General features: G+C 36.5%; 1 protein-coding gene across 1 annotated transcript in view; it reads left to right on the top strand.

The window, feature by feature from the left end:
• The window catches only part of DNAH8 (dynein axonemal heavy chain 8), a 365,321-nt gene that overhangs the window by 118,849 nt on the left and 229,485 nt on the right, over positions 1 to 16,987 (top strand). Inside the window, exons 28-32 of the mRNA XM_045071144.1 lie at positions 6,872 to 7,068; positions 7,663 to 7,789; positions 9,763 to 9,998; positions 11,969 to 12,073; positions 15,850 to 15,963. Of these exons, the coding sequence (XP_044927079.1) occupies positions 6,872 to 7,068; positions 7,663 to 7,789; positions 9,763 to 9,998; positions 11,969 to 12,073; positions 15,850 to 15,963 (779 nt within the window). The remainder of the gene's footprint in view (positions 1 to 6,871; positions 7,069 to 7,662; positions 7,790 to 9,762; positions 9,999 to 11,968; positions 12,074 to 15,849; positions 15,964 to 16,987) is intronic.

The raw sequence follows: 16,987 nt of genomic DNA on the forward strand, positions 1-16,987 counted from the left end.
GACAAATATCATGTAATTTCATTTATACATGAACCTAAAAGAAAAGTCAAACACTTTTTTCTAAAACTACATCCTCTCCATTGGTAACCAGTAAAATGTAAATTAAAAACAGTAAGATACCATGTAAGTTACATGAACAGGTGGCCCAGGCTCCATATACCCTTTCTACGTTGCACCAACACTGCTCTGATTCTATCTGTGGTCTCATGGGGTATTCCCTACAGCCAGCTAATGGAGGATGAAAAATCTCAGGCCCAGTCTATGTTGAGTTGGTTTGATATATTGGTGTGAGTTGAAAATGGACTACTGCACTATAGACTATAAGGAGTGGCCCTTAAGGACAGCAAGAAGGGTACTTTCCCCCAGTAGGCAGAGCTTCAAGCAGTATATCCTTTTGAAGGAGAGGTGAATGATCTAAAGCAAAGATATACATGACTCTTGGACAATGATGAGTAGCTAGACTGGTTGTTCAAGACCTAGAAGGAGCAACATTGAAAATCAGAGGTATGGAGGCCTGGGGAAAATCATGCGAGTGGTTCTATGTATGCACATAAAATAGCTGGCAAAGGAAATATTAGTGCCATCCTTTTTTTCAGAAATGTTAAATAATTTGTCCAGGGACACCTGGGTAGCTCAGTCAGTTAAACCTCTGCCTTTGGCTCAGGTCAAGATCTCAGGGTCCTGGGATCGAGCCCTGTGTCAAGCTTGGTGTTCAGTGGGCACTCTGTTTAATGGTTCTCTCCTTCTCCCTCTGTCCCTCACCTCTTTATCTGTCTCTCTCTCTCAAATAAATAAATCTTTAAAAAAATTTTTTTAAATGACAATGGAAAAAGATTGGTCCACTGCCCTGGCCATCTTCCTGCTGTGGACTCCATTACATGGCTCATAAACACAGCCTTGCCAGATGCTCTGATTAAGATGAGACCTTTATTTTCCAGATCATAAGTGATAGGACTAACCTATGATCCTAACCCATGGCTTCTCCACAAAGGGCTTTTGTAAATTTTGAAGCCAGACTGGACACAGTCGTTTAGCTTCTTTTTTTCTGAGAACCTTCTTCTAACATGGGCGAATAATGTTCTTTCCAACTAGGTTTGTGCTTAGTGTTCAGTTAAAAAAAAATTAAACAATATATTATTTATAGATAAGCATGTTGGTTTATCTTCAATGAAAATTCAGGATCCTGGTTACCACTGAGAGTAAGGGATGAATATATGATTGAAGAGGACCTAGAGGGGACTACTGATACATTATGACCATTCTTCCCTTAACCTGGGTACTGAGTACATTGAAATTATTTTCCTTCTAATTTAGTATGTTTTATATATGTTATATTCTTTTTAAAAAAAGATTTTATTTATTTATTTGACAGACATTTATTTATTTATTTATTAGATCACAACTAGGCAGAGAGGCAGGACCTGATACAGGGCTCCATCCCAGGACCCTGAGATCATGACCTGAGCCGAAGGCAGAGGTTTAGCCCACTGAGCCACCCAGGGGCCCCTTATATGTCATATTCTTATTTAACTACTGTTTTATATATGCTGCTGTATATATGATATATTTCAGTCACCCATACACATTCTTTTAGCACACTAGGAATATGAAGGATTTTCTGCTGATGGTATCTGTGGAAAAATTTAGTAGCATTTATTTCCCATTAAGTTGAAGAATAAAACAAAGAAGACTGCTATCATCACCTCTATTCAATATTTTATTGGAGAAATGAGGTAATAAAAAATGAGATAATTGGAAAGGAAAACTAAGTTGTTCTTACTTTAAAGATCATGCATAGGAAATCCCATGAATCTAGAGATGTCTATTAGAACTAATAAGTTCAATAATGTTAATGTATAAAAGGCCAACATACAAAAGTATTTCTATAATGGTCAATAATTCAATTAGAATGTAATAGAATTATATGTCACTTATATCTCAATAAAGCTGGGAAAAATGTAATAGAAAAAATGGGTTTTTCAATAGCCACAAAACGATAAGGTAGTTAATAAATAAATGTAAAAAATATTTACATAGCATTTTTGGAGAGAATAATTATTATGGAATGGTATAATGAAAAATAGGAATAAATCCACAACATGAAGAACTTCATTTGTTAGTTAATTTACAAACTCGACATAACTCGATAAAATTCCAATGAAATCACAACAGAATTTTTTATACAATTTGTTAAATTAATTTTCATTTTCTTCTGTAAAATTATATGGAAGGGTAAAGAGCCAAAAATAGCTCAAAATATTGAAGGAAAACAAAGTAAGGGGTTCTATCCTGACACATAGGAAGGAGTGTTATTACGATAGACTAATTAAAACAATCTAGTGTGTCTATTAAGACAGACTAATTAAAACAACAAAATAAATGCTTCTAAATTTTGAGTGGTCCAAGAATTGATAGACCAGTGGATCAGGACAGAGGTACAGCAATACTTATATATATGAAAATTAGATATATGACACAGGTAGACTTACCAATCAAAGAAGAAAGAATGTGCTATTTATTTATGATATACTTTTATTTATTTATTCTTTTGAGAGAGAGGACAAGCAGCAGGAGAGGCAGAGGGAGAGGGAGAAACAGACTCCTTGATGAGCAGGGAGCCAGACTCAGGGCTTGATCCCAGGATATTGGGATCATGACCTTAGCTGAAAGCAGACACTTAACTGACTGAGCCACCCAAGCACCCCTTAAATTAGATTTTAAAAGCATCTTAAATTCATAACCCATTATTCTATATTTTATAGCACTGTTAAATATATATATATATATCTATATATATCTCCTATAACACTCTTTTGAGTCAAATATAACAAATATATTTATAACATTAGAGTAGGGAAAAATTCTCAAGACACATGAAAGTCAAACCATAGAAGAAAATATGTTTAAGTTTGACTTCTTTTTTTTCCCCCCAAGCTTTTATTTATTATTTGACAGAGAGAGACATAGCGAGAGAGGGAACACAAGCAGGGAGAGTGGGAGAGAGAGAAGCAGGCTTCCCACTGAGCAGGGAGCCTGATCCGGGGCTGGATCCCAGGACCCTGGGATCAGGACCTGAACTGAAGGCAGACGCTTAATGACTGAGCCATCCAGGCACCCCTAAGTTTGACTTCCTTATATTTAAAAACATTCTTTTAAATTTAAATGACTGTGCTGAGATCCTTAATAAAATATCAGCAAACTGAATCCAGAAACACATAAAAAGGAGCATCTATTATGACTAAAAGAGAATTATCCCAGAAGGTTGGTTTGACATGACAATATACACCCTCATAACAGAATAAAGGACAAAATCACATGATCACCTCAGTAGACACAGAAAGGATTTGGTAAAATCCAGCTCTCTTTCATGATAACATATTCAACAATCTGGGGACAGAATTAAACTTCTTCAACCTGATAAAGGACAACTATGAAAAACTTACAGTCAACATCCCACTTAATGGTGAAAAAATTAATTATTTTCCCATAAGATCAGAAACAAGTTAAGAATACCAGCTTTCACCACATCGATACATTATACTGAACATTTGTTCTAGTGGCTTTAAAGATTTTTATTTATTTATTTGACAGAGAGACAGTAAGAGGGAGCATGAGAGGGGAGAAGGTCAAAGGGAGAAGGAGTCTCCTCATGGAGCTGGGAGCCTGACTGGGGACTCAATCCCGGGACTCTAGGGCCATGACCTGAGCTGAAGGGAGTTGCTTAACCAACTGAGCCACCCCTGATCTAGTGGCTTTAATAAGAAATTAAGATATACAGACTGGAAAGGAAGAGACAAAACTGGCTTTATTAACAGATAACATTATCATGTAATGTTGATGCAAAAACATCCTCAGGAATATATACACATGTAAAACTATTAGAACTAATAAATGAGTTCAACAAGTATGCAGGATATAAAGTTGATATAAAGGCTTGATTATATTTCTAAATACTAGGAATGAACAATCCGAAAATGAAATTTAAAAAATAATTTCATTACAATAATGTCACAAAAAATAAGTTTAACAGAAGTTTTAAGTCCTGTACACTGGAAACTACAAAATGTTGCTAAAAGGTACACCATGTTCATGGATTGGAAGACTCAGTACTTACTGCTAAAATGGCAATTCTCCCAAATTAATCTATAGATTTAGTGGAAACTCCGTCAAAATCCTAGAAAGTGGTTTTGCAGAAATTGAGTTGATCCTAAAACTTGAATAAGGAATAGGAAAATTCAAAGAAGCTATAACAGTCAATATGATTTTGAAAAAAGATAGTAAAGCTAGAGTACTTGAATGAGTTGATTTCAAAACATACTATAAAGTTCAGTAATCAAAACAGTACAATGTTGCCCTAAGGAGAGACATTTAGTTCAGTGGGACAGATAGGCAACCCAGATATAAACTTTAAAGTCAACTGACTTTCTGAAAGGATACCAAGTCAAAAAAATAGGGTAATGGATTGCCTCTTCAACACACAGTGCTGGAACAATTAGACATACATATACAAAAAAAAAAAAATGGAGTTGGTATCTTACCTCACAATATTCAAAGAAATTAACTCAAAGTCAACTATAACAAAGCTTTTAGGGGGGGGTGGGGGGTGAGTTAGTCTGGTGATGGGTATTAAGAAGGGCATGTATTGCATGGAGTACTGGGTGTTATTAGACAAAAAATAAATCATGGAACACTACATCAAACACTAATGATGTACTGTATGGTGACTAACACAGCATAATAAAAATTTTTTTAAAGAAAAGAAGAGCTGAAACTATACAAATTTTAGAAGAGATCATATAAGAAGTTAGAATTTGGGGTTAGATAAAAATTTCTCAGAAAAGACAGTAAAAATGTGATCCATAACAAAGAAAATAGACCAATTGGACTTCAACCAGTTTAAAAACTTTTGCTCTTCAAAAGACACCATTTAAAAAATTAAAAGGGGAAGCCACACATTTGGAGAAAATATTTGCAATTCATACATTTGATATAAAGTACTTGTAATTCAGAATATATATAAAGAATTCAAACTGAGTAGTAAGAAGACCATCACCCTTCCCAAATGGGAAAAAGTGAGTTCAACAAAGAGGATACATGAATGTCTAAAAAACACATGAAAAGATACTCAGCATCAATAGTTATTAGGGAAATGCAGGTTAAAACTATGATGATATACCAATGCACACCTACTGGAATAGATAAAAATTTTTAAAAATCTACAATAATAACTGTTGACAAAGAACTTGGAACTCTGATGCATTACTGAAGGGTATATATAGAAAAGTACAGCCACTTTGGAACTGGTTTGCCGCTTCCTTAAAAAGCTGAACATAACTCTGCCATTTGGCTCAGGAATTCCACCCCTAGGAATTTACCCAAGAGAAATGAAATCATTGGTCCATGTGAAGGTATGAATTTTCACCGCCAAATGTGGTGAAGCTATTTCTAATTGCTTCAAATTGCTAGCAAACCAGATGTCCAAAAGCCAGCCAATGGACAAACAAAATGAGGTAGAGCTACACCGTGGAATGCTTCTGTGCAGTAAAAGGGATAGAACTGCCAGTACTTGCAACATTAGTTACTTAGCTAATTAAGCCAATACCTTGTAGTTTCTTTTGCTTTGATTTTGATTAAAATTAAGACAAAAGAGCAATTGAGTGACCTGATCTTAAGAAAAGATAGTGGCAAATTCAACAGGAATCCTCTTTTAAGAGATGCTTCTCGTCTTCGGCTAATTGTTGCCATGCAGAAACATGGGTCCTGTGCTACCAGATTAAAGCTTTTCATTTTTATTTTCATTTCTTTTTAAAAATTTTTTTTTGAGAGAGAAAAAGAGAGAGGAGGGATAGAGAGAGAATCTTAAGCAGACTTCATACCCAGCATGGAGCCCAGGGTAAGGCTTGACTTGGGGCTCGATCTCACAACCCTGAGATCATGACCTGAGCTGAAATCACATAACAAATTGAGCCAACAAGATGCCCTAGATAAAATGTTTTTATTAAAAATTTTTTTTAAGTTTTTACTTATTAACTGGAGAGAGAGAAAGCACAATAATAAGCACAATAATAAGCAGGGGGAGTAGCAGGCTCCACACTGAGCAGGAAGCCAGATGTGGGGCTCAACCCCAGGACCCTGGACGATGGCCTGAGCCAAAGGCAGATATTTAACTGACTGAGCCACCCAGGCACCCCAGATTAAACCTTTTTAAAAGAGAAGTTAGAGATCTTGCATTTTGCATGGAAGATCATGCTTTTTAATTGTTCACAACTGTTTTGAAAAAGCAAGGTATTATTTGGTCCAAACATATCTGTATAGTCTGTTGGATGGGGAATACTTGAGAATTTTGAGCAAAGCGGTGACATGATCAGATTTTGCCAAGAGATGTTTAAAGTCGTGGTTAATAGTGATAACATGATCTAGATATACCAGATGTTGAGCTAAGATGAACATATGTTGTCTCATTTAATCCTCACAAGTATTTTCATGAAGATTAAAAAACTGGCCTAAAGTTATTTAGATAATAAATACGGTGCCTCTATTTAAACCACCATGCTTTTCTGTGGGGCAGCAATGCCAGCGCTTTTGATCTTTCCTTGGAGGATTTATTTGGTGGGGGGGGGGGGGGGAAGGGTTCATCAGTGTCTTTCTCTTCTCTGAAAAGAGTTTCCCCACATTAAAGAAATCTAGGCCTCAGAATGTGACACAGTGGTTTAATAAGAGTAAATGAAGGCATAAGAGAATAGTTCTAATTACTTGGAGGGTCTTTCAAAAATGACAGCTTGAAAAAAGTTTATAAATACTAACATTGATAATATTTAAAGTTGAATATAGAAGTTATCTACATAGAAAAACATCTGACATCTGTTTTCAGGATCTTTTGAAGAAATTATTCCTGCAAGGAAGCTGAAGAATTTTTATCCGGGGGTAGCAGAGCACAAGGATATTTCCAAGTTGGTTCTCCTCCTCTCTTCCTCTGTGAATTCTCTGCGAAAGGTGGCTCATGAAGCTTTGCAGGACTTTCAAAAGTATAAGACGCTTTGGACTGAGGATCGAGATGTGAAAGTGAAGGTCTGTTTCTGCTACTTGTGATACATTCTGGGTTTGGGTTGTTTATATCTAACCGGTGGCAGAGGACCAGGAAAGTGTCAGTGACCATGACAGGAACTCCTGAGCTGAGGTCAGGAACCTGTAAATGCCCAGCTCCTAACATACTTGATTTTCTGCAGTTCTCCCAATGACACTCGGAGGCAACTGAAAGGAATGAAGCTCAGGCAGATTTTGTTTAATTTGCGTAAACAGTTGAGTACCGATTACGTTCCAGACACATTCAGAGGCTGGGTATTTGAGAGCATGTCACACTTACATAGATACAGTGTCTTTGTCACACTTACACAGATACAGTGTCTTTTTGGTTAGAGACCCAAGGACACATGGATAACTTATTATTATTATTATTATTGTTATTGTTATTCATGGTAGACTATGGCATTCCCTCACATAACCATCTTCTGATATTACTGGCTCATCCCTCTCTTTACTGAGCTACTAGGCTCACATACGAGTGGAAAAATATATAAGCAAACAAAATAAAACAAAAAAATGCAATGTGAGATTTATACTATCAAAAAGCTAAATAAAGAAAACACTGTTTCCTTACTACAGGAGTTTTTGGCTAACAACCCCTCTCTGACTGAAATCAGATCAGAGATTCTACACTTTGCTACTTTTGAACAGGAGATTGATGAGTTGAAGCCTGTTATTTTTGTGGGAGCCCTTGAAATGCATACAGGTATTTAAAAAATATTATATATAATATCTGTATTTTCACGTGAAATGTTGCTTTATTTAGAAAACAGTTATGAAGCTACCTTGGTACAATTTTATAAATATCAAATATTTCTGGACCACTAATATTGTTCATATATATGTTATATATATGTATATATACAATGTATGTCATATATATTATTATATATTCTTTGCATATAATATTATATCAGGGTGGCTTAATATACTGAGTACAATGCAATTCCTTAACTGGCAGTCAAACAACGAAGTGACAGGTGAAACTCTTTTTCAGGTTACTGTGAGGAAGGAATTGTATATATGAGATAGGAATGAAACAATTTGAGGTTTCCTGAGATGTTAATCCACTTGTGATTAGAGTATCAAAGGATGATAAGACAGCCAATTAATATCTGAAATAAAAAGCCCAACTTGATTTTACTGATTACAAGAGTAAGGGAGAGTGATGCTGGTCAGGCCCAGGTGTTCCCAGGAGAGTATACTCATAATGGGGTGTCTGGGCAGCATGGGGTTTCAGGACTGTGGGTGTAAATAGGTTAATACCATCTGTGGAAAGATATTTATCCAGGTGAGGTTGTTGTTGATTGGTTGGCACACAGAGGTGGGTTTATCCATATGTTCTTTTTGATTGGTTGACATTCAGAAGGGAGGGACTGATGCTGATTGGGTGGCAGAAGTATGTGACCTGAGGTCAGTCGGTCTATAGATTGGGTTTAGAACTGAGTTATGGTGGCTACTAATTGCCATGGTTACAGTGGTACTTTCTTGTCAGAAGTTTGTGAGGTTTTATTCTCAGAAGATATTTGAATGACCTATTTAACATCAACTATTCGCCTTAAGTAGATTTTCAGATCTATCCTTAAGGAATAAGGGTAACTGTGGCTCTCAAATTTGACTATTAAGGTTACCCAACCTCTTTAACCCCATTCTTTCTGTTGGTGGTAATGACAGAGCTCACAACATGAATTGCTTTATATGCTTAGCATACTACTTGGCAAATAGTTGATGTTCAATAAATATGAAATATTGTTATTGGTTTTTTAAAGGTTTATTTGTTTATTAGAGAGAGAGAGAGAGCATGGGAGGCAGAGGGGGGGCAGAGAGAGAGGGACAGAGAGAATCTCAAGCAGACTCTCCACTGAACAAGGAGCCAAATGCCGGGCTTGATCCCACCACCATGAGATTATGACCTGAGCTGAAATAAAGAGTCGGCAGCTCAACTGACTGAGTTACCCAGTTGCCCCTTAAATGCTGTTACTATATCTATAAAGAAGGGATTTAATTTGGGGAAGAATCACAAATACTTGAAGGGAATTAGTTAGAATTAGAATTAGTTAGAATTAGGGAATTAGTTAGAAATCAGAAGCTATGCTTCAGGGGCAATAATTCCAAGAAGTATAGACTTTTGAAAAAAGAATTTACCTGTTATTATTACTATTATTTAAATTTCCTACTTGTTTTCTCATAGTGGTTAGCACTGTGATTCCTCATACAAAAATCAACTCCAGCTCAATGTGAGAGTTGACTAGGGGCTCGATTTTAGAGAGAGAGAACTCAGAAATGGAATAGGCAGCAACAGTTCTAACGAATGGGGGGAGATGGGCTGAATGCTTGGGAACTGAAGAAAAGGACAAGGCAGGCCCATGAGGTGCACACCTCACGAGAGGATCTCTCAGTCGCAACCAACAAACTGGCTGTATGTTACCTCAGCTCCCTGGTCTAACTGTTGGAAGTTGGCGGGGAGCAGTCATGTTTCAAGTGCGGCAGGCCTGGGGGGCCAAGGGATACTAAGAGAAGAAAAGAGGAATGTGTAAGGATTGATAAGATAGAGTTGCCTAGTTGGAGCTGGGATCATCGAGTAGGACGGTGCAGTTAGAGATGCTCAGATTAGACAAGAAGGAAATAGTTTCAGAATGTCATTTGTATTCCATTCTGATCATTCTTCCTCTTCCCCAGAGCCAATGAAATTGGCCTTATCAATTGAGGCTAAGGCATGGAAGATGTTACTCTGTCGCTACTTGAATGAAGAATACAAAAAGAAAATGTCAGACATGATAGCATTTATCAATGAATACTTGAAAAAGTTATCTAGACCTATTCGTGATTTAGATGATGTCAGGTTTGCAATGGAAGCCTTATCATCTATTCGTGATAATGAAATTCAAATGGACATGACTTTGGGACCAATTGAAGTAAGAAATGATCACATTTTTCTTTCTTGAAATTTTTTTTTAAAAGAGATAACACTAAAAAATTGATTCTGTTAACATCCTTTCTTCATCTATTTTATGGCACAGTCTGCCAGTTTCTCCTTTCTGATTTGGTGTCTTTGGAGGGGTTTTGAAAATTACCAACAGTAAACAGTATACAAAGGAAAATATTAATTAAATACTAATATATAATACAAATATATTCATAAAATATTAATTAAAATATTGATAATGCTGAACTGGTCTAGACCGTGTTCAGTTTTTTAGGCTAACACCAACATTTTACAAGAATGAATGCTGGTGTTGTCCATGTCAATCCCAACATTCCAGGCAAGTTCCCCAAATATCTTTGACTTTCTTTAGAAACTGCTTTTAGGTCTCATTCATGACCAAAGGCATGCTGAGGGCAGCATGGTGGGAAGAGTCCCCTTAGGCTCAATAGTAGTCTGTTGGAACTAACATCAACCAGAGATGTTTTTAGGGTGGAGTAATATATTAGTTTCCTACTCTGGCTATAACAAATTTCCATAAACTTAATGGCTTAAAAGAACATAAAGGTATTATTTCACAGTTCTACAGATCGTAAGTCTGAAAATGGATTATACGGAGTTAGAATCAAGATGTCAGAAGGGCTGTATTCTTTCTGGAGGCTCTAGGAGAGAGTCCATTCTTTGCTTTTTAGCTTCTCTTCTAGCTTCTACAAGCCACCTGCATTCCTTGGCTCACAGCTCCTTCTAGCAGTGGCATCACTCCTGCCCTTGCTTCAGTTTTTACATCTTCTCTGGCTTTACTCTCCTGCCTCCCTCTTTCCCTCATATGGACCTTTGTGACTACACTGGGTCCACCCAGTTTGTCCAGGACAATCTCCCCATCTCAAGTTTTTTTTAAACATAATTGTTTCTGCAAAGTCCCTTTTGCCATGTAAAGTAACATATTCACAGGCTCTGGAGATTAGGATGTGGACAACATTGGAGAGGACCATTATTTTGTCTACCACAAGTTAATTATGACTAATATTTAAATTCCTGGCTCAAGGTGTTAATAAAAATTTGCTTAGCATAATACATCCATGTTGCAGATGGCCCTTAATTTATTTTATTACTTTTTTTTTTTTTAAGAGAATGAGTGCACTTGTGTGAGTGGTGGAAGTGGGGTAGAGGGTGGGGAAGGGAGAGGATCTTAAGCAAGCTCCATGCCCAGTGTGGAGCCTGATGTAGGGCTCAATCTCATGACCTTGTAATCATGACATGAGCCAAAATTAAGAGTTGAATGCTTAACCCACTGAGTCACCCAGATGCTCCAGAAACCTTATTCTTAAGCATGAATTCTTTTAGTAAATCCAGTTGCCAGTCCCTCCCTTTGACCATTCAAGTTTCTTTTCTTCAGAGTATCTCCACATCATTGTTTCATTCTGTTCTTTATATAGCCAGTGCATATTTTAATAGAGTAATGAGAAGATATTTTGCATGGTGTTGGACAAGATCAAAGAGGAGAGAGGAGAAAATGATCCTAGCGATAATTTCTAGGCTAGTATTTCTTTCTTTTCTTTTGTTTTTTTAAGTTTAAGCTCCAGCCCACTGTGGAGCCCAGTGTGGGGCATGAACTCATGACTGTGAGATCAAGACCTGAGCTGAGACCAAGGATCAGATGCTCAACCAACTGAGCCACACAGGTGCCCCGACTAAGATAGTATTTCAGTGTTATCTGCCTGCATCTCCATCAGAATCACCTAGGTGCTTATTAAATGTAGATTTCAGGACCCAAGATCTAGAGTCAATATCAGGTATCAGGGAGAATCTAGAGGTGCTTTATATGTATGTATGTTTAACTCTTCTAGAATATACTCTCTTTTTCTAAGAATAGGAAGACTAGGAATATATTTCTAGAAGGCATCTAAATCATTTGGAATTTGCTTTTCTTATGATGTTTCTGAACTCTCTTTCACTTTCCAGGAAGCCTATGCTATTTTAAATAGATTTGAAGTTGAAGTGACCAAAGAAGAATCAGAAGCAGTTGATACCTTGAGATATTCTTTCAACAAATTGCAGAGCAAAGCTGTAAGTACAAACTTAATTCTTATTTTTTATAAGTTACCATCTCTAGAAAAAAGTTTTATACATTTTAAAGCTTTAGTATTATTGTTTTATTAGCCTTATTGAGGTATAATTTACATACCATAAAATTTACCATTTCAAAGTATACAGTTCAGTGATTTTTCATATATTCATAGAGTTGCACAACCACTGTAATTATCTAATTTTAGAACACTTTCATCTTCCTGAGAAAAACTCCATACCCATGAGCAGCCACCCCATCTTCTCTCTCTTTCCCTAGTTACTGGTAGCCATGAATCTACTTTTCCATCTCTATGGATCTGTCTTTTCGGGACACATAATATAGATGGACTCATACAATATGTAGCCTTTTGTGACTGGCTTATTTCATTTAGCATAAAGTTATAATGTTTATCCATGTTGTCCTCTGTACCACTGCTTCATTCTCCTAATGGCTAATGATGTTGAACATCTTTTCATGTTCTTATTGGCCATTCATCCATCTTGTTTGGAGAAATGTGAATTTAAATCCTTTAGTTTTTAACAAATGGGTTGTCTTTTTATTTTTGAGTTGTATGAGTTCATTATGTATTTTGAATATTTGGATATCCCATATGAAAGAATTTGTAAATATCTTCTCTCATTCTGTGGATTGTCTTTTCAATTTTTTCAAGTTTTTATTTGAATTCCATTTAATGGTATAATATTAGTTTCAGGTATATAATATGGTGATCTAACACCTCCCTACAACACCTGGTGATCATCACAACAGGTGTACTCCTTAATCCCCATCACCTATTTAACCCATCCCTCACCCACCTCTGCTCTGGTAGCCATCAGTTTGTTCTCTATCATTAAGAGTCTGTTTCTTGGTTTGCCTCACTCTCATTTTTCCCTTTGTTCATTTGTTTTGCTTCTTAAATTATACATATGAATCCTATGGTATTTGTCTTGCTCTGATTGACTTAGTTTGCTTAGCATAATACATCCATGTTGCAGATGGCAAGACTGTTCTTTTTATGGTTAAGTAATTTTATATGGTGTATATATATATACCACATCAAAATAAAAAGCTTTACAACAAAGGAAACAATCAACAAAACTAAAAGGCAACCTTTGGAATGGGAGAAGGTATTTGCTGATGCATATCTGATGAAGGATTAGCATCCAAAATGTATAAAGATCTTAAAAAACTCAGCATCCCAAAATGAATTATCCCATTAAAAAATGTTTAGAAGTCATGAATAGACATTTGTCCAAAGAAGACATACAGATGACCAACAGACACATAAAAAGATACTCAACGTCACTAGTCTTCAAGGAAATGCAAATCAAAACTCCCATATCACCTCACACCTGTCAGAATTGATAAAATCAACAACACAAGAAACAAGAAGTATTGGTTAGGCTGTGGAAAAAGGAGAACGGTCTTGCACTGTTGGCGGGAATGGAAACTGGTGCAGCCACTGTGGAAGGCAGTATAGACATTTCTCAAAAAGTTGAAAATAGAAACTGTCCTATGATCCAGCAATGGCACTACTAGGTATTTATCCAAAGAACACAAAAATACTGATTCAAAGGGATACATGCTCCATGATGTTTAAAGCTGCATGATCTACAATAGCCAAATTATAGAAACAGCTCAAGTGTCCATCAACTGATGAATGGATAAAGAAGACATCTTTTTAGTTTCTTGATGGTGTTTTTCTTTTCTTTTTCATATTTTTACTGTTTTAAAATAAATATAAAATTTACCATCTTAATAATTTTTTAAGTATGCAGTTCAGTGTTATTAAAGACATTAACATTGTTGGAGTTACATCCCTGTAACTCCTTTCATCTTACAAATCTGGTATTTCATGTGTATTAAACTGTAACTCTACATTCTCCCTACCCCCAGTCCCTCGTAACCACCATTCTGCTTTCTGCTTCTGAATTTGAAATGCAAATTTTTAAAATTTTAATGAAGTCCAGTTTACCTTTTTTTTTCTTTTGTCGCTTGTGACTTAGTATCATATCTAGAACATGGTTGCCTAATCCAGGGTCATGAAGATTTACTACTATATTTTCTTATGTCAGTTTTATAATTTTAGCTCTTACATTTAGATTTCTGATAAATTTTTTTTGTATGGTGTGATTTAGGGGTCCAACTTCATCCAAAAAAGACATGTGGATATCCAGTTGTCTCAGCACCATTGGTGGAAAAAAACCATCCATTCACCAGCAAACTGTTTGGCTCCCTTATCAAAAATCAATTGACCATAAATGTAGAGAGTTATTTTTGGCCTCTCAATTCTATTCTGTTGATTCATATATCTATCCCTATGCCAGGAACTTACTGGCTTGATTATTGTAACTTTTTGTTTGTTTGTTTGTTTTTTAAATTATGGTAAAACACACATAGCATTTGTCATTTTAACTATTTTTAAAAAGATTTATTTACTTTTTTAGAAAGAGAGTGTGTGCACAGGTGAGCAGGGGAAGGGAAAGAAGGAGAGGGAGAGAGAGACTTAAGCAGAGCTTAAGAGCATGGAGCCAGGCGCAGGCCTCCATCTCAGGACCCAGAGATCACAACCTGAAGTTGCTTAACTGACAGCACCATTCAGGCACCTCTCATCTTAACTACTTTTTTTTTTTTTACAGTTTTATAAACATATATTTTTATTCCCAGGGGTACAGGTCTGTGAATCACCAGGTTTACACACTTCACAGCACTCACCAAAGCACATACCCTCCCCAATGTCCATAATCCCACCCCCTTCTCCCAAACCCCCTCCCCCCAGCAACCCTCAGTTTGTTTTGTGAGATTAAGAGTCACTTATGGTTTGTCTCCCTCCCAATCCCATCTTGTTTCATTTATTCTTCTCCTACCCACTTAAGCCCCCATGTTGCATCACCACTTCCTCATATCAGGGAGATCATATGATAGTTGTCTTTCTCTGCTTGACTTATTTCGCTAAGCATGATACGCTCTAGTTCCATCCATGTTGTCGCAAATGGCAAGATTTCATTTCTTTTGATGGCTGCATAGTATTCCATTGTGTATATATACCACATGACCTTGCCTCATGCTGATGCTGAGACTTTGGGGAAGTTCCTTAGTGTCTCTGTGCCTCAGTTTTCTCACCTGTAAAATGGGTATAGTATTAGCATTTGCCACACAGGGTTGTCCTGAGGATTAAATGAGTTAATATAGGTGAAAAAACCTGGTGGATAGGAATTATTCCTTAAGTGCCAGCTATTATGACTGAAGGTTTAAGCAGAAGCTTAGAAGACGGTCATGGGAGGCATTCACTTTTTTTTTTTTTAAATACCCAGAGTAATATTACTTTCTTTTAGAGGTGACTTTTTCAGCCCTGTGAACCTACTAGAGATTACTAATCCCAGACCTTCATCTGGTCTCAGAGATGGCATGTGACCCAGATTGGGGCCTATAGCAGTAACTGTTTCCCTGGCCATAGTGATGGCCAGAGCTGGGTCAGCCAGAAAACTTTTTCCTAACTGCAGTTATAGAATATGGCTTTGCCTCTTGGGTCATGAATTAGAATGTTTTGTGTCTTCTTTTGGTGCATTTGGGTGGTTTATTTCCCTTTGCTTTTTTTGTTTCTTGTTTTTTTGTTTTTTGTTTTTGTTTTTTTTTTAAAGCAGAATTGTAGAGACACCCTTGTTCATACTGGACATCTGCAGGATAACGAACTTGCTGGGACAGAATTAGAGTTTTCATTTAAATACATTTTCACTTGAATCCATCTCATGTTGGTTATTCTTTTTTATTCTAGGTTTCTGTGCAAGATGAACTAGTTCAAGTGCAACCAAAGTTTAAAAGTAGTCTTCTTGAGGCTGTGGAAGTTTTTCGTGAGGATGTAATGAACTTTGCAGAATCATACGAGACGGTAATCTAAGTATTTGCATGCTGTGTGATTAAATGTTCTGTGGCATGTTTATATGGGATGACAGTGATGAATCTTGAAAAATTCACTGTGATTTTCACATTGTATATAAGAGGATAGATTTAATATTTGGAGAAATCAGAAAAAAAAGGGGGGGGACAGCTGAACCTTTAAACTTATTTTATAAAGGAAGAAAGAAGATTTAACTGTTAAAATGAGCAACAACTTCTGAGATTGTGGAAGGAAGGAACAAGAGGTTTGGTCTTATGTCTTCTTTCTCAGGCCAGAATGCTCATTGTTGAAAATGTAATACAGTTGTTGGAAGGCTATAAGAAATTATAAAAACCTAAATACCAGGGTATTATGCAACAGATCTTTTTTTCACTAACTCTTAGAGAACCAAAAGGGTCACTGAATATAAATAATCAATGTCACACCTGGTCAGTCCCTCAGACAATTCAGCCTGGTAACATGACTGATGGTGATTCTCCCCTTTGAAGTTAAACTCAGAAGTTGAATATATTCCCCTAACATATGCTACTTTCTTTTCATGGTCGCAATGGGTCTGGATTCATAAGCCATGTTAACTCCTTAATAATAATCACATAACACATTTTTTTTGCATGTACTAAACTTCCCTCTTTTAGTTGGATTTGTCAACATTTTATGGCCTTATCATTCCATTATCCTGCGAATCTGGTCTATTATTTAGCATATTCATATATTCAGGATTGTACAGACCATCTGGGGTCCCTTTTGCAACTGGGTTCTGGATGATGGCCACCAGAGACTGCCTTTGCTTCATCCAAGTATTCAACCTACGTGCTCCTTTATTTCCATATTGGGCTGAACAGTCAGTGGAAGGAGGCTGTTTTCAGAACTCTGTATCAGTTATTCTAATGCACAAACACAGCATCATTACTTACAATCATAAGTGAAATGAAACAGAGCTCTAGTGGTGCAGGCTTCCTACAAGATGTAATTCTGGCACATTTTTAAAAAATGAATGGAAGTTGGAGTGATGCAA

This window comes from Mustela putorius, unplaced genomic scaffold, assembly GCF_011764305.1.
Source record: "Mustela putorius furo isolate JIRA1106 unplaced genomic scaffold, ASM1176430v1.1 tig00003983_pilon_pilon_pilon, whole genome shotgun sequence".
NCBI lineage: Eukaryota > Metazoa > Chordata > Mammalia > Carnivora > Mustelidae > Mustela > Mustela putorius.